Source organism: Ambystoma mexicanum, chromosome 7q (assembly GCF_040938575.1).
Source record: "Ambystoma mexicanum isolate Mex_15411 chromosome 7q, UKY_AmexF1_1, whole genome shotgun sequence".
NCBI lineage: Eukaryota > Metazoa > Chordata > Amphibia > Caudata > Ambystomatidae > Ambystoma > Ambystoma mexicanum.
The window spans coordinates 314,380,323-314,406,715 of NC_090941.1; the positions used below are offsets into that span (position 1 = coordinate 314,380,323).

At 50.4% G+C, this 26,393-nt stretch overlaps 1 protein-coding gene across 13 annotated transcripts in view; it reads right to left on the reverse strand.

Annotated features, from left to right (window-relative positions):
- LMO7 (LIM domain 7) overlaps window positions 1-26,393 on the reverse strand; it is an 824,605-nt gene that overhangs the window by 372,157 nt on the left and 426,055 nt on the right. For 11 of the 13 annotated variants that reach the window (XM_069639161.1, XM_069639155.1, XM_069639156.1 and 8 more), the window contains exon 4: window positions 2,850-2,956. In XM_069639161.1, the coding sequence (XP_069495262.1) occupies window positions 2,850-2,956 (107 nt within the window). Of the gene's footprint in view, window positions 1-2,849; window positions 2,957-3,205; window positions 3,259-3,453; window positions 3,578-26,393 lie in introns of those variants that run through there. The other 2 variants (XM_069639157.1, XM_069639158.1) reach the window with 2 other exon arrangements.

The window sequence follows — 26,393 nt, forward strand, 5'->3', positions numbered from 1 at the left end:
ATTCTATGCTCGCCTTCACACTTGCAATTTGCTGACCCCACATTTGCTGAGCAGTAAAAGTAACGCATTCCCTAAATTCCTTTCCCTTCTAAGCGCTATAGTAATTGGTACAGTTAAACTCAATGTATCATCCTCCAAAGAATCGTGGGCTAGTCATGCAGGATTGGAAGCTGGGACCAATGCAGGTTCCAAACATCTGTGAAGCGAGTACTAAACACACTGGATCGCGTATCCTTTCCATCCCCAAGCCCACGTTTCCCATGCTTCATTATGGGCAACCTCTAAAATGGTTGTAGCTGTTCAGAGTCCCATGCTATATGAGGGAGCCATGCTGCCTTGTCGCTCACAGGGAAAGGAGTACATCCACTGGGTCCCCTTGCATCGCCCACGCCAACCTGCCACGCTCCCCCCATGCCTTTCTAATTAAGCTGATGGAAGAAATAACTGGCTGTGAAAGAAATCGCTAGAATGGTGGCTACAGTCCGACTAATGCGGTGTCGAGTGCCTGTGCGATTAGCTAGATGGGAGTCAAAATGAGTAGGGGTCCATTTACTTTTACACTCGAGATGTTTACAGGTGGGGCCAATCTCAATCCTCAGAACCAAATCTCCAAGGTGAGCTTTTTTGGGATAGTCTATGGCCGCACTATTGGAGATGGAGCCATGTTCTGCTAGTAGGCGTTATACTGCACCAAATCACCTCTCTAGTACTTTTGGAGAACCTAGGCTTGACCATTGAGTGATGCACTGCTGTAAATGCATCAAAACCACTGGCAATTGCTCTGGCCAGCTTTCCAACCTATTGCTTTTCAGCATGCTGTGCCACTGGAGATGGGGAACACACATGCTCCCATCCCAGAAGGTGCAGTCCATCCTAAACTGCTAGGCCAGAAACTTTTTGGCCCAAAACCGCAAGCAAATCGGACATGGCAATTTCCAGTGGTTAGAAATAATTGAAAGAGGATCAATCCATCACTTTCCAGTTCTGCAAAGTCGCCCCAAGTGTCATGGATATGTCGAGGTTTGGGGTCCAGGTTTGCTGTGCCTAGACTCAAGCTACACCTCACTGCCGGTGGCACCGAATCAGGCCAAACGTGCCCGGGGTTTGCTTGTTGTCTTGTGAAGGGATGTGGCCTAGCAGTTTGAGGTGGGAACAATCCCGATTCGCATATTGGTTTTATCCTTCAGTAATTGCAAAACAGGCTGAAAAAAGTAGGATTTAAGGCTCCCCAGAAAACTTTCCAGTGGTCATTAATTCAAACCGTTTTCATCCCCCCCTTTAGTGTTGCAATCCCATATGGCCAGCATGGGTGTAACGTACAAATGGCATTCGGTAGGTAATTAGTATGTGTGAAGCTAGCCAGGCTCTTCTCGACTACAGGCAAGACCCAAATAGCTCCAAGTGGTTCAATTCCTAAAGGACACCATTTTATAGCCCTTCTTTCAAAATCCAAACCATCCTTAGCCAATGCAACGGTTCACAATATACGATTGTCATTCTGCAGCAGGACTCACTGACCAATTGCATGGCACAGGGTGATTAAGGATGTACAAACTGCCGAGCATTTAATACTTTTTCATAACCCACACTTGACAGAAAGATTGTGCCATGTCGTCACCACACATGTATATACTTTCACACATCAGGTCTACCAAAAGGTGTTGGATAAAGCAGGTACACAACATTTGAAAATCAAACCTAAAGCACAGACGGCTAGCACTGCACGCAATGGCGCTGGCAAAAATAGAAGGCTACCCTACGCTAGAGCACTTAACATTACATACTTTGTATTAAGGCAAGAAGACTCGCTCCACTGAATTCTCATGGAAGATGTTCAAAGCCAATCCACAGGGACCCAGAGAGAACATTTGCTGTAACCCTTATTTGCTTTTGCTAGAACGTGAATTCACAGCCAAATGCCTTGGGGCAAATTAAACGGTTAGTGGTTAACACAAGACTTATCTTCTAAGCCACTTCACCGCCCTGTAATGCCTTCGATAAACAGGCCAACCACTGACTTGGTTTGTAAAAAAAAAAAGGGTAACCTTGAATGGAGCACATCCACCAGGGCCATGGTGGCGGCCCATCGTGAGGTTATCTTTGCACTCCCAAATCGGCACCTAATAAGGGAATGCGTCACAGGCACTGAATCAATGACCCTCGTAAAATCTCTGGATCAGGGGTCTGCAACCTGTGGCTCACCAGATGTTTTAGACTACAACTTCCATGATCCCCCACCGTTGGCTAGGACTGATGGGAGTTGTAGTCCAAAACATCTGTAAAGCAAAAGGTTGCAGACCCCTGCTGTAGATAAAATGGCACTCAAAATTAGAGAAGGCCTTCAGAGGTGACTTTCACAACAGAGATGGGCTCTGTAGCCACAGCTCTCTAAAAAGCATGGTCCAGTTGTGCTGTTTCAAGACCTTCATTCGACATGAAGTTAGTAGGTACAAACACATCCCAAAACAACAATATTACATCAAATTACTTTCAGTCTACAACAGGACATCATATCATAAAAGTATAGTCCAGTTTTAGACTTTAAGCTTGCCAAATCCACTTTGCTACTGACGAACGCCTACTGCAGCTTTCATAAAACAAGAGGCCCCGGTTTAAGGTACAAGCGCCAACATGCCCGAAGCCATTTCTAGATTTAGAAAGTGGATTTGTTTTAATACTATCGCATTACACAAAGCAACAAGTCTAATACTGAACCATGCTCTATTGAAAGGCAACATTTCACCCCCAGCACGCCAGGAATAGTCACTTCGCTCCCACGTCTCCGATTTCACTCACCAAACACCACAGTGCCACCCACCACAGCCAGTAACCCCTTGCCGGACACTTACTTTACGGTGACACGGGTTGACAGGTCTTGCAGGTCCCCCGGGTGAAAAAGCTGCGCGTCTTTCAATCCAAGTTTTCCACAAGCCTTCAGAAAAACGTTGATATTGTCCTGGGGAAGAGAAGCAAAACGCCGAGGCTTAGTGTTAGCAGCTGAAATCCAAGGCGTCCACTTTTTCGAGCCTATCACAGCGCTGCCACTTCCATGCCAAAGTTCCAAACTCCAAAGGCCGGCCCACGCATGGAAAAGGGGCGAAAGAAAGCAACCCCCGGTGACTTCACCAGCAGCAATGCCTCGTATGCGACCGGGGCGGCCTCCGATTTCAGTCACCGGGCAACAACAATCTGTGTGGGGCTCTACCTGCTGCAGCAGAGGGCAAGTGCGCAGCCAGGAAGCAGTGCTGTACACTTTGATGTTAGCTCTGCAAACACAAACGCCCTCTCACTGGCAAGCCTCACCTCTCTCGCTCTCTGCACTTTAAAAATAACTCCCAACACTGACCCACCCAGAAACTGTTAGCAAAGCGGGGACAGGAGGAAGAGGGGTTGGGAGGGGCCCGTTCGCTGCGGCGTTACAAATCACAGAATGATTGCGGGATATCTGCGCACCTGGACTCCGGGTAGAAGCCAGGCTGGGCCTGACAGAAACCAAACGGCGTCAGGCGCCAAAGAATTCAGGTGCGGCGGTCGGCAGCGCGCGCTCGCGGGGCACCTGTCACGGACAGACGGAAGCAGCGAGTGAGACACCCAGGCGAGCGCAGAAATCCCGCCCGTACATGCGCGCGCCCTGCCTGCACGCTGCGGCACCTGCTAGGAAAGTGCCGCAAGCGCTGGACGAGTGCCGCCACACATGCAAGCGGAGCGCAGCGTTCACAGGGCGACCTTTAACTCTTTCACTCTGAATTAGCATTTACCTTGTGCCAGTGCGGAGTTGGGGGAAATGGGGTATTGCATAAATAGGACCATCACTGGCAGACATCTTGTCAGGCCTGGTCTTACCATTGGTATCTGGTGCTTAGTGCGAACCTTAAATCTGCTCGCTTGCAGGGCCGGCCTTGGTGGCAGTGCCCCGGGCAGTGAAACAAAAATATGGCGCCCTCCCCCCCAGCGGCCGTGGTCAATGTGAGAGTGGAGCGCCACACTTTTTTTTCGTTTCACATCCCGTGCCGCAGCAGGGAATTCATCACTGGAATGGGGCGCCAATACCAATTCATCAGCGCCCTATTCTAATTAAAACCATGCCACTCCAAAGAGGGGAGGTAATCACTTCAATAGGGTGCCCATGCAAAAGCATCAGCGCCCTATTTTTAAAAGCACTGCGCTCCCGTGCTGGAAAGCCCAGTGCAGGCACAAGAGTGGGGTGCATCTAATTTCAATAGGGCTCCTGCCACACCTTCCCCCACTGGCGTGGAGGGGGGCAAATGGCACCCTGGGCGGTCGCTGGGGCAGCCTGTCTGTGGCGGTGGGAATGATGGAATAATGTGCATGCATTATTACTCATGGCCCGCATTTTTTTCTACCATACACATTGCAGCTTCTTTCCAGCGTCGCTCCTTTTCCGTAGCAACTAAGAACAGCCAGCTGTTAACGAACATGTATAGTCGAGAATGTATTTAATTTGCAAATCAAGTAGGAACACATCTTTTTCCATGCAGAATACGTCCCGTGAACAAAAACGGACGCTTTGATTCTATACACAAGTTGCTATGCATCTTTTCCTTAAAATACACTCTGGATGAACAAATAGCCACATTGAAATTAACCAACACTACAATTCCCTAAAAACCTCAGTTTATTAAACGAGATCCAAAGCATGCATTCATCAAGTCACCCTAGACACGCGCTGCATGCAAAGCATTCAGTTGAGAGGCCGAGGTGATGCTGGGGCTATGGGGGCACGCCCAAAGGTTAAGTAATGTCAGTCATGCACAAATGGGGACCAAATCCAAGATACAATACTGATTGTTATAGATTACTTTAAATACACACATCAAAAACAACAAATTACAATATAGAAATTGTTATATTAACATATTGAGTACATATAATTGCATCATCCCCCTCCAATTAACGAGAGCCATAAAAAAAACTCCCCAGGGTTTCAAACTATACTAAGACTTCAAGAAACAGAGCGAAAATGCAGGATAGGATCACCCACGCACAGTTTCACACAGGCATGGGCGTAATTTTAGGGGGCAGGGGTGTTTGTCCCCCCCCAACTTTCATGATACATCATTCTGTCCCCATTCATTTGGCTGGGGCACCTTTTTTCAGCTGTCATGTCCCCCCCAACATTTTCCGCAAAGCTACCCCACTGCACACAGGTTGCAGCTTTATGTACTGCCGTCATTTCGAATAGTCCAATATTTGCACCACTTAAGGGGCAATAACCACTACTAATCACGCGCTCACTGCTGTCCGCAGCAATCCATATTCATTTCATATTAATGTGCTGAAACGGAAAACAAACTGGGGCAGAGCACTTCGCTTGCGGGTGCAGTGTCTGGAAGGTTACCTCAGGCATGGGCTTTTGGTTTCCGAGGACCATTCCTGCACAGGTTAAATTCAGATTTTATCAGTTTGCAAACAGGAAATCGTTGCCAAATAACTTCTGTAAACACTACAACTCGAATGCATGCAGGCGTGGAATGGCTGCACAATGGTTCAGAATAGCCCAAGGACTGAATCCTTTACAAGGATGCTTAATTCCTAAAATAGTTCCTTCCAAAGCTTCCCTCCCAAGGTGCATCGGGCCGCATGTAATAGTATCTCTCCACGAACTAGACTGTCTAAAATGAAGGGGAGGGAAGCCAGGGATTGTTGGGCAGAGTCCAGATATTAGAAGGACAACGTGTCCCCCCCATGGACCCGGGATGTTCAGATGGTGGCAAGTGCAGGCAGGGCCGTTGCTAGGGGGGGCTAAGGGGGCTATAGCCCCTGATCTTTTGGCTGAAGCCCCGGATAGAATCTCAGGAGCTACAGCCAAAAGACTAGCTAGCCCCCAGTCCCAACAGTTCCGACATAAGCTTAGCCTCAGGTCTTTTCCAGACCTAGCAACTCCCGAGTGCAGGATCGAGGATTTTCATGGGAACACATGAAGATGGTTCCCTTGCACGAACACCAGTCCAAAAATGTACGCACGTGTGTGCCTAAGGGGGAAGAGGGGTGTATTGTGCAGTAGTCCTATGACTAACTATAGGCCTCTAGAAACCCGGGAGCCACCCTCGAGTTAATTTGCTTTAGAGGAAGTTATTACAATGGCTTCTCATCGTGGCTGCACGCATACAACATCTATGAGGCGAGAGCTGAAAACAATTTGCTGTCTAAAAATATCCCAGAGCAGGGACATAAGATTAAAACCTGGCAATTATAGGGATGAACATTTGGGCACTAGTTTACAAACCTACAGTTTTCATATTAAGAGCAAGAACACGTTGGCGTTATCTTTCATCAGGGAGCTTGGGTAGGCCTTAATTATGCTGGGAGGGCAGCATCTGCCTTCCTCATGCGAGGGCTTAACTGTATTCTGGAGTAGTGCAAGGATGCAGCGAGTGGGTGAGCGCCTTGTGTTTGGTTAGGTCTCCCTGCTACAAGGAAGGAGCAGCAATGCAGCACTATGACAGCTCCAAGAGAGAGCACCTCTGGCAAACGCATAGGACGAGGGCTGACCACGTGACAACTATTTGAAAACCCAGCTTCCCTTAAGCAGAAAGGAGTGCAGTGTGGTTCAGGCGTCCGCTTTGGGCCAAACCACAGCCCTAATCCAGACTATTCCGCCACGTCCCCATTTCACCAAATGAGGCTCTTCTGCATAATTACTTAAATCAAAAACTTACTGGGCCAAAGTATTTTTTTATCTGCCAGAATCCCTGGAAACCAGTTAAAATTTCATGCTAAAAGTACCAATAAACTGTAACGCATGGTTCAATATAATCAAAACCAGCCAGAAGACCAAACAAATCCGTGACCTGAACACACACTCCACTCTTACAAGGTAAACAGAACGTGAGCAGTTGGCAGACAATAGGGGAGCAGCAATTATAGGACACTAGCCATACCCCCTGGTGTTGTCCGGGCCTGTAGCGGACATGCACATGGAGGTCTGCTATAGCCTTGTGTGTGTTATATTGTGTCCCAACTGCCTATTTTGAAAAACCGTAAAAAATCACTCTCCCGCAATCACTTATATTGATGGCACAGGGCCGGATCCCGCTCCACCCCTGTGCAGGGCGAATGGGTGGGAAGATCAAATTTCACCATCGACAGTACACCCCAGAGTAGTATGCCGACCTCAGGCCAAAATCTCAGCCCACCAACTGTAATAAGGCTGCAGCCAACCACGAACATAAACATACATATGCATATATGGAAATAATTAAGCCGTAATGTCTAGGATGCATCTCTAGAGCTCTAGCTTTAGTAGGCAGGTTGCCGACAAAAGTGCAAAAAGAGATCCCTAAAAAAAGTGGATGACAGTCCTATGCGACTTACACATTTTGTAAGCACCGCAAATAGTGTAAACCCAGAAAAAAACACCCTGCATATTGCATCAAACACTAGTCCCGTCGCAGGGTAAAAAAAATAATGTAAGGCCCACGGATCATGCATTGTATTTCTTCAAAATAATTAATTTCCTCAATATTCTTGCTATGTTCACAGGTGAAAGCAAATTTTGATTCATTAGTTGGTTAAGCCCCTGTGCTGAGTATTCGTGCACATTTGATCAACATGATTCTAATCCTATTATTTTAACATTCCTAACTCGAATCTATACCTTCATCCATAATCTTTATAGGACACTAACACACCAATGAATTGGTCCATGTGCATGGGTGACCTACATTCAACAAATTCGGTCTTTATGCAATATGTGGATTACATTATATGCGGATAGTCATCATGGCTATTAATAGAGGGCAAGTCAAGTGGCCTCGCATCTCACGTCTCTCACCAACCATTCTTCAAGCTTGGGTACAGAAGGAGTTTACAATATTACAACTGAATCAGATGTTCATGCACAATCAATACATTGACTGCAATTTTCTCTCATTTTGAATTTTGTATTTTCTTTCAATTTCAACCAATCAGTTCCATTTCCCTGTCTCCGACCTGAAATGTGGCACGTCTGGTATGTCTCATTTGATTTCTTTCATATTTTGATCATCTAGAACTCTGTTTTGCTTTGTTTATGCACAAATGGATTGCTACAAATTTGTCTAAAATTCTGTTATTTTCATGTTAAATGCTTTGCTCATAACCACTTACAGCCTTGAGAACATCCGGGTGGTCAAAACACGTGTCGGCTGTACACTACAGAAAATATATCTTCATTATCCGTCATAGTTATACTCACTTACATCATTATTCGGTTTCTACAAGTACTAGTAGTCTGAACGCAAGTCAACTTCCCAGATCTCCAATCCATTGTTTACCTTTTCCGAACCCTAGTGGGTGGTTTGTGGGAACAGTGTGTTCGCTGCCGACCAACAATTGTTCTTGTGTTTTTCATTGGAATACAGAGTGGTCAAAAGCACACAGCAATTGTATCGAACCCACTGAATTTATTCATTTGCTATAATATAGGGGGCACGCTTATCAGAAGTCATTCCCCGTTTGTTGTATATGGAAACACTTGTGCCACCTGACCTCAGTACTACCCAACATCCCCTCTCAATAGATGCCAAAGGAACAGTGAAGTGGTTCTTATGAGCCACCTGCTGGCTGCACTTATTGATTTACCTGCACTTCTCCCTTCCCTTCTTCCCAAGTAACTACTCCACCTCCCTTTTCCCTGCACTTAGCCGATCTGAATGATACAAGGCCTAGTAAGACCATTGTTTTGTACTCCCTTTGTTCCCTCCCTTATCTTGTCGCACCTAGAAACACTTGCGTACAGGCGTGTTATAAATGCTGCATCATAATGGCTGCACAATAGCATGTTTCCTTCTTTTCAAAGACATGTATGTACGCAGAGAACAATTCTGTCTCTTGCATATGCTGTCACTATTCACAAATCACAAGGTCTAACCCTAGATCACACATTGATTGACATTGGCAGCACAGTCTTTAAAGAAGGTATTAATTACGTAGCACTTTCATGTCTCTGTACACTGAATGCCCTATTCCTAGTTAACTTTGATGCAAAGTCAATGCTGACATTCGTTGCATCATAGAAAACAGTCTACTGCACTGTACACCCTCATCTAGATATGTACCCTGTACATCAAATATGAAAATCTTTAATAAAAACATGAATACCAATAAAAATAAAAGAAAACTAATACAAACACACCCAATAATAGATCGCCCAACAATACAACTAAAGAAACAACCAAATGCTTATCCATCAAAGAATACAACACAAAACTGTCTACTACAAACTCAACTGCATGTCCATTAGAAGAGAAAGATAAATCTCTTCTCCCAAAAGATCTGTAGGCCCATCAAGTGATGTCAGTAACACAACTGAAGTAAATTTCTATGCAAATGTAACAATCTTCTCTACCAATCGCCACCAATTGTTCAAAACATTCACTTAAACAGCTTGGACCAGTTGTGTTTGCAAATGCTTGTCCTTCATAGAAATGCCACAAATAATCCTGACAGCACACATTGTCTCAGGTATAAGGCAAGCATTAGACTACTGGGCAGGAATGGTAAAATGTACCACAAACACAAGAATATCAAGAATTCTTAACGTACTTAATACAACCAAAAAAATCTATGTAAATGAAATCCTCCAGATTTCATTAATGTGGAAACATACATGCACTCTCTGCAACCATGTTTCGCAAGAGCACATCCCTAACAATTTGTATATGTATCCATACCAAATTGTGAATCCATTCCACCAGCTTCTGCAGAATGCAAATCATGGCATATGCCCTTTTCGCAATTCAGATAATCGTTCCACCATACAAAATAAACTCATATAGCCAATATGTCATACTAATGCTTCGAAAAAGTGCAATATCGATGGTACCAAAAATAACTAAGCTCATTAGCTTTAAACACGGCCAAGTATCTCTTGGTAAAAAAACGTTTACAAAAATAGTCATAATATACCACACTGGTGCCACAACCACTTCAGTGCACTATACTGCATATGTCAAACAAATAAAGTGGTTGGTTTTAATTTAACACCCCCGTTACTCCAAAACATAGGTTATCAGCAAACCTAAGAAATGCCTACTTAATATTCCTTCAACCCAAATCTACCCACTAAAGTAGCACAATCAACAGTTCGAATACGCCAACAGGTAGCAAACTACTTCAAAAACATCCGTCATTACAATACACTTAAAACACGCCATCACAACTCTTGTTACTACAACACTTCTTCTAAAGATTAATGTAGTTTGAATATGCCAACAAGTATCAACTACTTTAAACATTCCCTTAATCACAACACACACTCACATAATTGTAATAGGTTTTTTAAAAAAATCCTGTATGGATTTTCTTCCCCAATGATTTAATGTCAATACAACAGTGGATCGTACACTGTTTGTACCAAACATAGTACATAGAATGCACTGTTTATGAGGGTCAAACAAAGTAAACGTATATGTAAAATTGTATGCAATTAAAGCTCTTAAACTACCCTGCTTAATAAATTATGTTTTTGACCTAAGAGATTACAGCTTCATTACTGTATGCAACTAAGTAACCATACCAACAAATACATATTCCATAAGAACTATCCTCAATTGTATTATAATCATAAATACCATATGCAGTTCAATTATATAATTCCACCATATTACTCTATACTCCTTCATTACCTATAATTACTATACACAATACTACAGTGGTGGTTGTGGGCAGTTAGATTTTTGGGGGCATGGCAAATAATTACAACACACCTTCAAATAACAAAACTCGCACTGAACCCCGTGCAATCAAAATTATGTCCGCAGACACCAATATTGACAGCGGCATGGGCAGCATCTGCAAACCATTTTTCACTTAGAAAAACAGCTCCATACCATCTTCACTCCACACCCCCACCCTTTCTATGCCCTCTTTCAGCCATCAAATAACCCCAAATGTCTTTTCAAAGCTACTTGCTCACGGCTGTCTGCGGAGCGAATGGCACATGCACCCACTTTTTTTTCACCAAGACAAACAATTCCATATCATCTTTGTTCCAGACCCCCACCCTTCCCAGTACCTTTTTTTGTGACCACCAAATAACCCAAAATGTGTTTTCTAGACTTTTTTCCCAGCGAGCTATCCACGGACACCGGAGGCTGTCTGCGGAGACAACATGGCACCCATTAAAAAAAAAAAAAATGCACATCACCCTTTACCATCCAATCAGCGGGCGCATCTGATGTCCACAGACATCACTGTGATGCTGGAAATGCATTGGAGGGACAGGGCCTTCCTGTCCTTGTCCTGTAGTCCTTTTCTCATATGTGTTCTGTATTGTTTTGTGCCCAGGAGTCCACGTGGGACTCCTAGCAGTGCAGCTCTTCCTATTTTTGGTTTGGTGTAGACACATTTGGGATACCCTTATGGCACCCATGGGTGAGGGTGCAACCGTGTGCCCCCAGTAGAACAAGTTACTTTCTTACCTGACAACGTTGTTTCGATGGGATGGTCCGACGACGTATTCCATATCTATGACAGGTAATGTCCACAGCTGTGCTGCTTCGGAAAATCTTCGGCATCTGCGTCCTGCGTCGATGACGTCGATGCGCCGTCCCCGAGGACCTCCTATGACGGCCGACGTCACCCGATGTGATAAGTAGGACGCACGTTGCCCATAGCCTCAGTTATAGTTTTTTGCCCCAGACCGTGTGCCACCAGTTTTCTGCCAGTCAGACACACAAGGCCTTGCGGAACGCAAGCTGCAATTGCAAAAGAAATTCTGCAGCGGGGGAAGGTAGGGAGGGAGCGATATGGAATAAGTCGTCGGACCATCCCATCGAAAGAACGTTACCAGGTAAGAAAGTAACTTGTTCGAGGGGATTGGGTCCTCCGACGTATTCCATATCTATGACAGACTCCCAAAGCAGTACCAAGCAAGGAGGTGGGAAAAGAATTTAGAACACAAATTTAGCATGCCCAATCAAATTGCGGAATATAGGACTGCCCTCTGATGGAATCGAGGGAGTAGTGACGTACAAAAGTATGTACTGAAGCCCAGGTGGCTGCATCACAGATGTGACGAATAGGAACACCCCTCTGCAGGGCAGTAGACGCAGCCACTCCCCTGGTAGAATTGGCCCGCAAGCCAGCCGGAGGGTCCTTACCCGCTAAGCGGTAACACTCGGAGAGAGCTAAAATAATCCAACGAGAAAGTCTGTTTCGTCACAGCTTGTCCCAAACGCTTTCTAGCGTAACCAATGAAAAGTTGATCGTCCACTCTGATTCGGGACATGCGCGAAAAATAAAAGCTCAACGCTCTCCTAGGATCAAGCCTATAGAGCCTCTCCTCTTCCTTACCAGGATGTGGAGGAGGATAGAACGCCGGAAGAACAACCTTCTGGCTCAAATGAAATTCCGAAACCACCTTCGGAAGAAAAGGACGAACTCTAAGGACAACCCTGTCCTTATGAAACACAGTGAAGGGTGGCTTAACTGAAAGTGCCTGTAACTCACTCACTCTGCGAGCGGAAGTAACCGCATCCAAAAACAGTTTTAAGAGTTAGCAGTCTCAAAGGGCAAGAATGTAAAGGCTCAAACGGAGCACCCATAAGAAACTTAACAAGGTTCAAATCCCAACCGGGCACCAGAAAAGGTGATGGAGGGGACACATTAGTGAGCCCTTTCAAAAACTGAGAAATTAAAGGAATCTTAAAATAGGAACATACTTCAGACGAGCGCTTAAAGATGGACAGCGCCGCCAGGTAACCTTTACTGGTCCCCACTTGCAAGCCCCTGTGGGCCAAGGAAAGCAAAAAAGACAGAACCATGGGAATGTCACATTCAAAAGGATCCACATTCTTAACTCTGCAACAGTCACAGAACTTTCTCCAACGGCAACGGTACAGACACTTTGTTGCCGGCCGCCTGGCCGAGAGCAACACCTCCATTACGTCTTCAGGGAGGTCCCAATCCTTATACCTCAACCTTTCAGAAGCCAAGTGTGAAGGTTGAGGGATCTGACCTCGGGATGGAGAACCTGACTCACCCCCCCCCTCCCGTGAGAGCAGATCGTCTTGTTAGGGACGTGGAGGGCAGATGGACAAGTCGAGAAGGTCCGGGTACCACGTCCTCCAGGCCCACGCCGGAGCAATGAGGATCATCCGGGAACCGAACCTCCATAACCTCTGCAGTACTTGCGGTATGACGGGGACTGGAGGAAACGCGTACAGCAGTGGGAATGACCACTCCACCACAAACGCGTCTCCTAAGGCTCCTTTTGGAGGAAATTCCCGCTGGCAAAACCTTTCGCACTTCCGGTTGACACTGAAGGCGAAGATATCTACTTGAGGGGTCCACCAAAGGGCGAAGATCTCCAGGAGAATCTCCTGAGCCAGCTCCCACTCGTGAGAGACTGTGCTCTGCCTGCTCAGAGCGTCCGCCGTCTCGTTTTCGTCTCCGGCCAGATGAACAGCCGAGATCGAAACTTCCTGCTGGATGACCCAGAACTCGAGCTGCATCGCCTCCCTGCACAGCAGAAGTGACCCTGCACCCCCGCTTTTTGTTGAGGTAGTGCAGGGCCACCGTGTTGTCCGTTAGAATCAGGACACTCTTTCCTCGCACAGTCGACAGAAAAGCCTTCAGGGCTAGCCTAACGGCCCTCAGCTCCAACAGATTGATATGGAGTCTGGACTCCGGAGACCAACGACCGCTGACTGTCAACTCGTTGGCATGAGCTCCCCATCCCGTGAGGGATGCGTCCGTCACGATCGTCACCTCCGGCCAGGGCAGCCAAAATGGGGCCCTCTTCATCAGATTGCCTTCAACGGCACACCACAGAAGGTCCTGGGTGACCGAGGGCGGCACCTGAACAGGGTCCGACAGCCTGCCGGAGGACTGAGACCACTGGAGCTTGAGCGCCCACTGCAAAGATCTCATCCGCAGATGAGCTTCTGGCACCAGAAGAATGCAGGATGCCATGAGGCCGAGTAGTCTCAAGAACTCGGACGCTGGGAGATTCTGGGCAAGTTGAAACTTGTGCACCATCTGCTGAATGTGAAGAGCCCTCACCTGGGGAGGAAAACACTTCCCCAGGGATGTGTCGAGCACTGCTCCGATGTACTGGAGCCGCTCCGTTGGTGTCAAATGGGACTTCTTTAAATTGAGGGAGAAGCCCAGCTTGTGAAGGGAGTGGCAGGTGACGGACAGATGATCCAGGACTTGCTCGGGAGAGCTCCCCCCTGATCAACCAATCGTCCAGGTAGGGGTAGACGTGAATCCCCCCCTTTCCTGAGATGCGCTGCCACCACCACCATGAGCTTGGTGAAAACCCTCGGGGCAGAGGTCAATGCGAACGGCAGGACCCGAAACTGAAAGTGCGAGTCGCCAACCGCGAACCTCAGGTACTTCTTGTGCTTGGGATGGATCGGCACATGGAAGTAAGCATCCTTGAGGTCGAGAGACACCAACCAGTCCTGAAGTTGAAGGGCCTGGAGGACTTGAGAGAGAGTAACCATCTTGAACTTGTCCTTCCTGAGGAGTTTGTTCTAACCGCGCAAGTCCATGATGGGTCTCAATCCCCCGTCTTTCTTTGAAATAAAAAAATAAGGTGAATGCCATCCCTTGTTCCTCTCCGCTACAGGCACCAGTTCTATGGCGCCTTTCTCCAGCAGGGAATGAATTTCCTGCGCAAGGAGCGGATCCAGACTCTTCAAAGAGAGGTTCCCAGGTGGATTGTCGTGAGGTCTCTGCCGAAAAGGAAGACAGTAGCCGTGGGTAATTATCTCCAGAACCCACACATCTGAAGTAATGGCTCGCCACTCTACAAGATGCTGCGCCAGCCTTCCCCCAACCGGCGAAACACGGGACCTGGCCTCATGACTGAGTGGTAGCGGCGTTGCCTGAGGGCAAAGAGGCAACTGCCCGAGCGGCCTTGGCACCTCGAATACCCTTGTTTCCACCTCTGGCACTCTTACGGTGGCCTCTTTGACTGCTAGCTCCTCTCGCTTTACTGAAGGACGAGTAATAGTGAAAGGAACCTCCCCCCCATTGCTGTCCTCTAGGACGAAAAGGTGGATGTTGGCGAACTGCAGCGACCAACGACTTCGCTGCAGCTTTGGAAGTCTGCAACCTCTCAAGGCTCTCGTCAGCCTTGCTGCCAAAAAGATGTTCACCGTCAAAGGGCATGTTGAGGAGCCGGGACTGTACATCAGGAGCGAACCCAGACGTCTGCCACCACGCAAACCTGCGTATTACGGTGCTCTTCGCCATGGACCGGCTGACACAATCTGCCATGTCCAAACCCAACTGAACGTCCTCACATGGCATCCTTGCCATCCTGAACCATAGCAAGGAAACCATCCCGTTCGTCCCCTTCGGGAATATGTTCAGCCGCTAATGCAACACAGTTCCACAGAGTGTGTGTGAAATGAGACAAGGCACATATGAGTTGGCCGCCTAAAACGCCATACCCCCTTAAGAAAACACTGTCTTCGCCCAGCCGTCAAAACGTTTGTCGTCCCTATCCGGAGGGATGGTAGGATACGACGCCTGCTTTGCCGGGGCCGTAGCCGCCTGCACCACCAAACTCTCCGGAGTGGGGTGCCTGGACAAGTAGCAGGGGTCGCTACTGGCTGGATGGTATTTTCACGACAAAGACTTGCCCACTACCGGGAGACTCTCCGGAGCAGTCCAAGCCGCCGCCACCCTTCTCTGCAGAGCCATATGAAATGGCAAAACCGGGTCAGTGGGGGGGGGGGGGGGGAGACCAAGATCAAGGATGTCCGTGAGATCATCCTGAACGAACTCCCCTGGGGAGCTGACCAACCCAAGTACTCAGTGACCCAAGACATAAGGCGCCAATATGAAGAATCGGCATGAGCGCCAGGCTCCGGCCTACAAAACTCCACCTCCGGAGAGGTTTCCAGTACACTGGCATCATGCAGTGACTGCCTCAGGTCATCAAACTGGCTATGGCCCGAGATAAGCTCATCTGGAACCATAACCGGAACCAAGCCGTCATCAGAGCCTTCATCACCCTCTGCAATGTACTCCAGGCGGGGAGAGGAAGACCTCTGGAGACCAAAGCAGTGCCTGACCTTAGCCAGAGCCTTTCTAGGAGCTAACCCAGTGCTACAGGGCCCCTCCGACACCACCGCCTCGAAAGGCGTCGAGGGCGCCAAACGAGTCGGCGTCGACAGAAACGGCGTCGACGTCAGCTGCAGCGCCGCCAGTATCGACGGCGTTGACACAGGCCTCGAAGCCAGAGCTCCGAGCGGGTCTCTCAACGACATAGGCGCCGAAAGCGTCGACAACCCCCTCGGAGGCGGAGCCTCGAGAGAAATCATCGACGACCTCGGCGCCACAGGCGTCGACGTCTTCTTCGAAGACGGCACAGGATCACGCGGTCTTGAACGCGTCGAGGACCGGGACTTGGAACGGGCATGGCGAGAACGGCTACCCTTGTCTGAGCGGGACCTCTGCCGCGAGCCGTGCTGACCACCCGAGCCCGAAGGCGTACGAGCGGTGTCTCGACTGGTGCCGACCGACCCCACTCGGAGGAGCGGACGGAGCGGTGCCCTGCGATTCAAGAATCGCTAGCATCTGCTTCCCGAAGGAAGGCCATTCCTCCGGTGTCGCTTGCATGGAGGGATAAGCGACGCGCCGATGGGCGGAGTCCTCGGAAGAGGACAGGGAAGGCGACCGATGCCGGCGCTTCCGGGAATGCCTCGGGAATGCCTCGAAGAGGCGGAGGAGTGGCGAGACCGACTCCTGGAAGGAGACCAACTGGACTTCCGACAATGACACGGAGAGTCGCCCCTCGAGTCATCCGTCGAAAGTCCCGCAGACCTCGACTTCCAGGGCTTAGACACCCGACCTACCGATGGCTTCTTCTTGCGTTCCCGCAAGGCCTTTGCCATGAGCGACTGGCAGTCGACACAGTCGTCTGTATCGTGGGCCTCCCCGAGGCACCAGAGGCAGGCGTCGTGCGAGTCCGTGACCGACATCTTGGCCCCACAGTCCCCGCATTTCTTGAAGCCCGGACGCGGGGTTGAAGACGAAGTAGACATCGCCACGAACAGGTCTTCACAAAAAACCAAACAGGTTCAACGAACCGAGAAGAAAACAGCAAACTCCAAAGAGTCGAGGCGTACAGAGATTCACGAAGCGAACACGTTCGAGGAAAAAACGGAACTGAGTCTATGGGCGTCGTGCGTCCTACTTATCACATCGGGTGACGTCGGCCGTCGGAGGAGGTCCTCGGGGACGGCGCATTGGGATCATCAACACAGGAGCCGAAGATTTTCCAAAGCACCACAGCTGTGGACATTACCTGTCATAGATATGGAATACGTCGGAGGACCCAATCCCCTCAAATATGTTTTTTGGCACCTATGTGTGGCCCAGAGAGCAGGTTATGGGCTGGTGGCAGCTCCATGCTGAATTTGACAAGTGCTTGGAGTATCCTCCATTTTGGGGATACCTAGGTCCTGCCTTTGGAATGAGTTGATTCCTGATCGTAAACAAAATGAGCCCTGTGGCCTCTTGCTTTCTATTGCCTGTTCTTGTTTTTCACCAAGTCCTGTGTAGCCCTGCCTCTGCCCCTTCCCCCTAACTGGTGTTGGGCAGAAGTTCCATATATGGTATTGTGGGAACGTCCAGGCCAGGCTGCTGGAGCCATCCCAGTGACTATGTTGTGGGTACACCCTTTGGGTGGGATTTGGGTGAATGGAGTGGATGACCAATCTGCACTTCTTGTTATGGGTGTCCAGTTTCTGGTATGTATCTCAGCAGGATGTCCACGACCGATCGTCAACTAGCACCGCCAGGACCGAAGCCGCTGCCTCGACACCATTCGCCATTTCTTCACGGGATCTCGACGATCCGTGGCTCATGCCTTAAAGGGAGCCGCTCAAGAAAGATCTGTCGGCGACCCGACGGCAAACTCTACTATTCTAGGTACATTGGTGTGGTAGAACTATTGTAGAAGGAAATAAGACTCATATTGGACAATATATGGACTGGGCTTGTTTTAGATCTTTATTTACAGGTTGCCCAGGTGGGGGGGATCCTCATACAGAACTGTGCCTGGTGGTAGGGGCTCAGTATTCTGCCAATTGTTCTAACCAACTGCTTTCCTCCCATGTCTATTGTTGGTTCCCTTTATTAATTGATTTGTGCGATATCTGACCAAAGTACAGTGATGCACTTTAATGAAATCTGATAGTAATTCTGGTACCACATAGAACTGTGTATATATTTGCCATTGTAGATTAGCGGAGCACAAAATGAGTTATTGTGATGCTATATAGATCCTTGAATCTTAATTATATAAAGACTGTTTTCACTACAGTGTGTGGACATTCCTTTGGGGGTGCTTGGGGTGTACACTGTACTTCGGAACCACCTCCTGAGAGCTAGGCCTTGATTGCTCGCCCACATTTTACCAAATAGAGAAACTTGGCTGGGGTCCTCTGTGCCTCTCCTCTGCCATATAGAGAGGCAGCAGTACAGATACCCCCCCCCTCCAGTCTTTACAATCACGCTGCCCCCGACTGGTCCAGGGGGGAGTGTTCGTGGACCGAACAGGGAATTGAGCCCCTGGACCGGACATCACTTGTTTTAACCTACTTTAGGCCATTTCATTTTTTTTAAATGACACAGATTTACAAAAAATTTCTAAAAGCATGCTTTCGGGTCCAAGTCGCTGCTCCGGCCTCAAATTTGGTGAAAATCCATCCAGCGGTTTGGGCTGTAGTCTTGAGCAATTTTATTCTCCATTATGTCTGAGAATTTCCACACATTTTGGGACCTCCCCATAACTTTGCTCCCCCCACCCACGGACGACCGCGCCACACATTCTGTGGGGGCCCATTTACTGTTTTGCCAAGTTTGGTGAGGATTCGTCCAGGGGGAGCAAAGATATAAGCTGCCCAAAAAATGCTCAGAGTTCAGCAACTTAAACATAACTACACATTTGGGGTTATTTTATGGCTGAAAAGGGCGTGGAAAGAACAGGGGAGTGGAATGAAGATAATATGGAGCAGTTTCTAAAGGTCAAAAAGGGGTGTGCAGGTGCTGCAGTGTCCACTGTCACTTCACTGCCCGCTGACATAAGAATGGCAGGGGGTTCTGGGTGAGTTGTTATTTGAAGGTGTATTGTATGGAACAAGTTACTTACCTGTAACTGTTGTTCTCCAGGATGGGTCTGGCATGGATTCACATGCTCATGAATATTCCCCGTCGTCAGGCTGGGAATCCTCGGTAAAGAAAAAATCAGTATCAGTTTCGTTTCTGATCTGTCTTTCGTAGTAGTAACCAATCACTGATCTCTGCGTCATACTGACCACAGCCAATGACTGCCCTCTACCTAAGCCCCGCCTCTGGCAGCCATCTTCAGATTTGGTAGCACGTGAAGAGGCAGTATGACCAAGTGAAGAGCCGCAGAGGGGTAGGCGGGAGGGTTCGCATGTGAATCCATGCCAGACCCATGCTGGAGAACAACAGTTACAGGTAAGTAACTTGTTCCTTCTCCAGCATTGGGTCTGGCATGGATTCACATTCTCATGAATACAAGAATATATAGCAGTACACACATGCACAAACACGGGGGGTGGCAAAAGGCTCAACATTAAGCAATACAAAAAACTCAACATTAAGCATCTCTTACCTCCTCACCAGGCTCACTTTAAGCGAACAGGTTGCGCAGCACTGCTTGGCCAACCCTGGACTCCTCCCTGGAATCCCGATCGACGCAGTAGAATCTCGTGAAGGTGTGCGTCGACCTCCACGTAGCAGCCCTGCAGATGTCCAGCAGGGGCACACCAGATAGGAACGCCGTAGTAGCAGCGATCGCTCTGGTCGAATGGGCTCTCGGACGGCCTAGCAGCGGTCGGTTAGCCAACCGGTGGCAGTGCATGATGCAGCCGGAGAGCCATCTGGAAATAGAAGACTTCGAGAGAGCCTTCCCTTGATTCACAGGTCCAAGGTTCACGAACAGCTGTGATGTCCTCCGGAAACTCTTCGTGCGGTCCACGTAGAACTTCAGCGCTCAAGCCACATCCAGCAAGTGCAAAGTCCTCTCGGCTGGCGACAAAGGAGACGGGAAGAAAACAGGTAACACCAAGGCCTCGTTAAGATGGAAGTCCGACGGCACCTTGGGCATACAGGAGGGGTGCGTCCATAGCACCACCCTCGAGGCATGGAAAGTCAAGTATGGTGGTTTGCAGGATAGGGCCTGGATCTCTCCCACTCGTCGTGCGGAGGTAATGGCCACCAGGAATGTAGTCTTCCACGACACAAACTTCATCGGTGCGGAGTGCATCGGCTGGAATGGGGAGCCCATTGAGCCTGGTCAGCACCACGTTAAGTTCCCACGCCGGGGCCTTCACCGGCGGGAACGACCGGAACAGTCCCTTCATAAACTCTTTTACCAGTCGATGGGACCACAGGGACGTCCGTCCTGTGGTTCTGGTATATCTGGAGTTCGCCGCCAGATGAATCTTAATGGAGGTATGGGCTAGCCCAGCCTTTGCCAGCGATAGCAGGTACGGCAGCACTTGAGGGGCCGTAATCCGTAGGGGGTTGATCTTCTGTGCTCGGCACCAGACAGAGAACCTCTTCCACTTATGACCGTAGCATTTGAGAGTCGAGGACGCCCTGGCCTTTGCAAGAACCTCTCTGCAATCGGCCGGTATATCGTAGCTTCCAAACTCTAGCGCTGCAGGAGCCAAGCCTGCAGGTTCAGCGACGCCGGGTCATGGTGGAAGATGGCGCCTCCTTCTCTGGAGAGAAGGTCCGCGTCCGCCGACAGCTTGATGGGCGGGGACGTTGACAAGTCCAGAAGGTCCGGGAACCAGATCTGCCTCGGCCACGCCGGTGCGACGAGGATCATCCTGCACCGGGACCTCTTGAGCTGGCTGATGAGTCGAAGCAGCAACGGCAACGGAAGGAACGCATACAGGTATAGGCCGTCCCAGGGGAACGAGAACGCATCGCCCATGCTTCTCGGCTGAGGAAACCTGCCGACTAACCTCTTGCACTTCGAGTTCGTCGCTGTTGCAAACAGATCGATTTGGGGTTTGCCCCATCGTCGGAAGAGTTGATCCACCTGATCCTGGCGCAGTTCCCACTCGTGACACGCGCGCAGCTCCCTGCTGAGCGAGTCGGCGATGGTGTTGCTTTCTCCTGCCAGGTGGAAGGGAACCAGGAACATCCCCTGGGCGACCGCCCAGTGCCACAGATCCTGTGCCTCCTTGGATAGGGCTGGGGATCTGGTGCCTCCCTGCTTCCGTATGTAAAACATTGTCGTGGTGTTGTCCGTGAAGATCCGCACCACCTTGCCCTTGAGTGACGGGAGGAACGATTTGAGAGCCCAGAACACGGCTCGGAGTTCCAGGACGTTGATGTGCAGGAGCCTCTCCTCCGGGAGCCAGAGGCCTCTTGCGTGGAGATCTCCGGTGTGGGCGCCCCAACCTTGCAGGGAGGCGTCCGTCGTCACCGTCTCCTGGTACGCCGGTGTCTGAAAGTCCTTGCCCGCATGGAGGTGCGCTGGAACGCCCCACCACTGAATCGCCCGCCGGAACACCTTGTTGAGAGGGACCCTGTCTTCGAAGGTGCCCGTCGCCTGCATCCAACGGGCGTCGAGAAATTCTTGAAGAGGGCGCATCCGTAGCCTGCAGAGGCGCACCAGGTAGATGCAAGAGGACATCATCCCCAGGAGGGACTTGATGGACCTCACCCTGGCCACGTCCGTGGCTAGCAGGCGCTGCACTTTGCCTAGAATGGTCTTCGTCCGTTCTTCCGACGGGGCCGCCAGGCGCCTCACTGTATCGAGCTTAGCTCCCAGAAACAGGGACACCTGCGACGGCACCAGGTGGGACTTTGGGTAGTTTATGGCGAATCCCAGGTCTGAGTAGTTGGACGGTCCTCGCAGTGTGTTCGACGGCGAGTTCCCTCGTCCTTGAGCGGATGAGCCAGTCCTCCAGGTAGGGGTAGACGTGAATCCCCTGCAGGCGCAGCCGCGCCGCCACTGGTGCTAGGCACTTGGTATAGACCCTGGGAGCCGACTTCAATCCGAACGGCAGTGCTCTGAATTGGTAGTGGCGTCCCTGGACGACTAACCCGAGGAACTTTATGTGACTTTTGAGGATGGGAACGTGGAAGTATGCATCCTCCAGGTCCAACAACGATAGAAAGTCGCCTTCCTCCAGCTGTCCCAGTACGTGCTGGAGGGTGACCATCCTGAACTTTTGTGATCTGATGCATTTGTCAAACGACGAAGGTCCATGATGGGGCGCCAGCCGCCTGTCTTCTTCCTGACCAGGAAGTACCTTGAGTACACCCCGGAGCCTCTTGGGGACAAGCTCAATGGCGCCTTTCCTGAGCATTTCCCGTACTTCCAACAGCAGTTGCGGGATGTGATTTTCCTTCCTGGCCACCGGTGGAACGTGAGGGCACTTCTTCAGGAATTCGATAGAGTGTCCTCTTGTCAGGGTATCCAGCACCCAACGGTCGGTGGAGATGGACTTCCACACGCCGACGAAATTCGTCAGCCGGCCTCCCACCAGGGTGTTTCGGTGGGGGCCCCGAGACCACGGCCGGTTCAGTCCTGCTTGGAGGTGGTGGCTTTGCCGCCCTGGCCACCTTGCCGACGGCGGCGAGGCGCTCCCTGCTTGCCGCGACCCCTGTAGGCCTCCTGAGACGAGGAGCGTGCCGCCTGGCGGTAGGACGACGAGCCACCGCTGGATCCCTTGGAGGCACCCTGTCTGCCCCCGGAGCTCCGAAAGGGCCGTCGTTGCTGATGGGCTCCTAGGGCGCGGGCCATCTCCGTGTCCGTTTTTATGGCTTGGAGGGATTCGTCCACTGCCCTCCCGAACAAGTTGCTGCCGTCGAACGGCATGTCAAACACCCTGGTCTGGACGTCCTGACGGAAGTCGGTCGCCCGGAGCCAACCCCGTCATCGTAGGCAAACACCGTTGCCCAGCTGGCGGAACCCGGTATCGGCAATATCGGTTGCCACCGTTATGGCGTGGTCCGACGCCACCTCGCCCTCTTGCAGTATTTCCAGGGCCTCGGACCACTTGTCATCCGGCAGGAAGTCCAATATGGGGGCCAGCTTAAACCAGAGCTCCCTGTCGTAACGGGCCACGATCGCCAGGGCGTTGGCCACTTTGATCGTCGTCGCCGCCGACGTAATGACCCGCCGCCCCATGGCGTCCAACTTCTTTCCCTCGCCGTCCGGCGGGGAATTCCACGTCGAGGCTCCTGACCCCGCCGCTTTCTTCTTCGTTGCCGCCGAGACGACCGAGTCTGGCGGTGGCTGGGCCCTGAGGCACAGGGGAGCGGTTTTGGGGACCCGGTACTTCTTCTCGTACCGGTCCCGTTTGGCTGGTGCCGTGGAGGGGTTTTTGAGAACCGACAGGCCCTCCTCCCAGATGTCATCGATTAGGGGCACCGCGATGACCGTCTTCCTCTTGGCCTCCCGGCGCTGATAGAGGAAACCTTCCTTTTTCTGCTCCTCCGGGAAGAGCTGGAACAATTCGGACGCCCTGGCGATCATGGCGTGGAATGCGCCAATCTCGTCGGGCGGCGAGGCCTGTGCGACGGTAGACGGGAGACCCGTTCCGTCGTCGTCGCCCTCAGAACCCGTCGTCGAGCCCAACGCACCGTCATCTCCCGACTCGTGGGAGGATGAGGAGGGAACTGTAGGCCTTACGGGGGCGAGCAGAGGAGAGGGTTGGGTCCTCCGTTGTTTGTTCTGAGGACTTCCCGACGGGCCAGGTTGCGGGTCCTCCGGCCTGGGCCGTGGGAATCTCGTCCTTATCTCAGAGCATAAGGACTGGATGGCAGACAAAATGGCCGCAGAGCCATCCTGAGGCCTAGGATCCGGCTGCGCCGGAAGGGAAGGCCGCTCTTCCTCACCATCGTCGTCTTCCTCGGTTATCTCCCGAGGATCTTCCTGACGGGATCGAACCTTCTCGAATTGGACTTCGAGGTTCCTCACGGCCTCGGTCAGTTCCTCCTCCGAGGCTGACTCCGAGCTCGAGGAGGGCACCGTGCCCCCCCTCGCTTCTTCCATCATGGCGGCCACGACGATGGGCTGAAAAGAGGATTCCCTCCTTGGCGGCAGGGAAACTAGTCCCGGAGGCAGTCTCCGCTGGCGGTGTCCCTGCCGGCTTGGCCAGAGTCGCCACGATAGCCTCGATAGAGGCCTTCGCCTGCTGGGTAGGGGCCTTCACCACCTTAGGTGCGTCCCGGGCCTTCTCCTTTGGGGGAGGGGCGACGCCTCGTTCCCCCTCTTCCGAGATCGGACGGGGCTTCTCCCGAAGCTTACCCGGGGTCTCGGACTTTCTCTTCCCCGAACCGGAGCGTTGGCTCGTGGTTGACGGTGCCGGGGAAGGTGCGCCCTGCCTGGCGACCGAAGAGCCCGACCTTTCGGCGCTCCCGGAGCCAGCGGACTCGCGGCGCTTGGCCTGGAGTTGGGCCCCCGTCGCCGGGGCGCCCGCACAGGACTTAGAAGCCCGCTCAGACCCTTTCTTCTTCTTCTCACCCGTCGAGCCCTTCTCCAAAACGAGCTTGCGAGACGGGTTCGACGGTCCCTCATGGTCCGCTCCGACAAGTTCTTGCAGAACTGGCAGTCCTTCTCTACATGAGTCTTGTCCCCATGAAGACAGTAGAGGCATCGCGAATGTTCGTCTTCCTTAAACACATTCTGCAGCCCGCATCCAGGGCAGCTGCGAAACAGCTTGGATCCGGGCGACGAACTCGCAACCTGGGCCATCTCGAAGTAGGACGCGAATCTTCTGGAATCCTCCAAGAAGTTGATTCGACGAAATCTTCACCCTTGAGGGGCATAGGAAAATCCTGCAACGGGTAGCCGTTAACGGGAGTAGAAACGGTGGAGCTTGAGGCTCGATTAATCGAAAAAATGTGAAAATTCACCTGAAAAAGCGCGAAACACGCAGTAAAAGCTCGAGAGCTAAGCACGAGGACTTCCAACACTTGAACATGCAGTAAAAATCTGAAGATGGCTGCCAGAGGCGGGGCTTAGGTAGAGGGCAGTCATTGGCTGTGGTCAGTATGACGCAGAGATCAGCGATTGGTTACTACTACGAAAGACAGATCAGAAACAAAACGGATACTGATTTTTTCTTACCGAGGATTCCCAGCCTGACGACGGGGAATATTCATGAGCATGTGACTCCATGCCAGACCACATGCTGGAGAAATATTGGTATATGGTTTAAATCTATTGTGGTTGTGGCCAGGTTCTTACGGCAATGCCCCCAAAACTCTAAACACTGGCAACACATAGTATAGTAATATAGGTATAGTAATTATAGGTAATTTAGGGGCAAGTATACAGTATATGTAATATGGTGGAATGATATAATGAAAGTGTATATGGTATTTATTATTGTAGTAGAATTGAGGCTAGTGCTCCTTGATGTCTCGTCCACCTTCCATACAGTGAACCATTGTATCCTTATTAAATGGTTACATGATACTTTTAGTATCATGGATCGAGCACTGGACTGGCTCATCCATTTTCCTCACTAACCGCCCTTCCAAGCTGCAACTGGGCTGTTTGCAGGTACACAGTGAAGCAGTGGTCTACAGAGTACCCCAGGGTTGTACACGATCATTGTGGCAATTACATATGTATTTTCCCCCTCTAGCTCACCTGAAGTCTTTCTTCTTGTTGCATTTCCAGTGTTATTTTAATGACACAGCTTTCTTTAAACTTCCCTGAACTAATTTGTGCTCCTTGTTTTTTTAGCCTTGATTAATTGAGGCTTTGTGTGCAGCTAACAATCTGTCTCAATGCAGCAAGACAGATCTTTCTTATTAGGACACCTGTGCCCTGTTCTTCTTCTACTCTGTGGCTGCTGTCTTTGGGCCGTCTACTCTTACCATTCTGAGAGGCCAAAAACGTTGTGGTTATCTTTAAGTGTTTTCTCCCTTTTACTCCTTACATGTTGGAGCTTGTAAAGAAAGCACATGGTTTGAGCGCGACCTCCCTACTGGCATTGCAAAGTTCATTACTTTTCCCCCAGTTGATGTCTGCAGAGCCACGGTACTGTGTAGGCTGGGCTACTGCAACAGCCTCTTCCTTAACCTCCCCAGCATCTGTTGTCTATACCCCCTTCGGCTAATCTAGATTAGGGCTGCAAGATTTATCCTTGGCCTGAAGCCCAGGGATGGTATTGCTGCAGCCCGAAAGTGTTCATTGGCTCCCGGTAATTGCAAAGACTCATGATGAACGTACTGCTTTTTGAAACAGAGCGGGAAACAGGTTTGTCTTCGGTTGGTGCCTCTCTTTGGAACAGCCTTCCTGGTGGAGGCTGGACTTAAGTTCCAAAAATGTCTGAAAACTGCTTGTGTTCCTGTTTTACTTAATCCCTTTCCAGTTAACTCCTACCACTGCCACTAACACCGGTGGCTTGGTCCCTCAT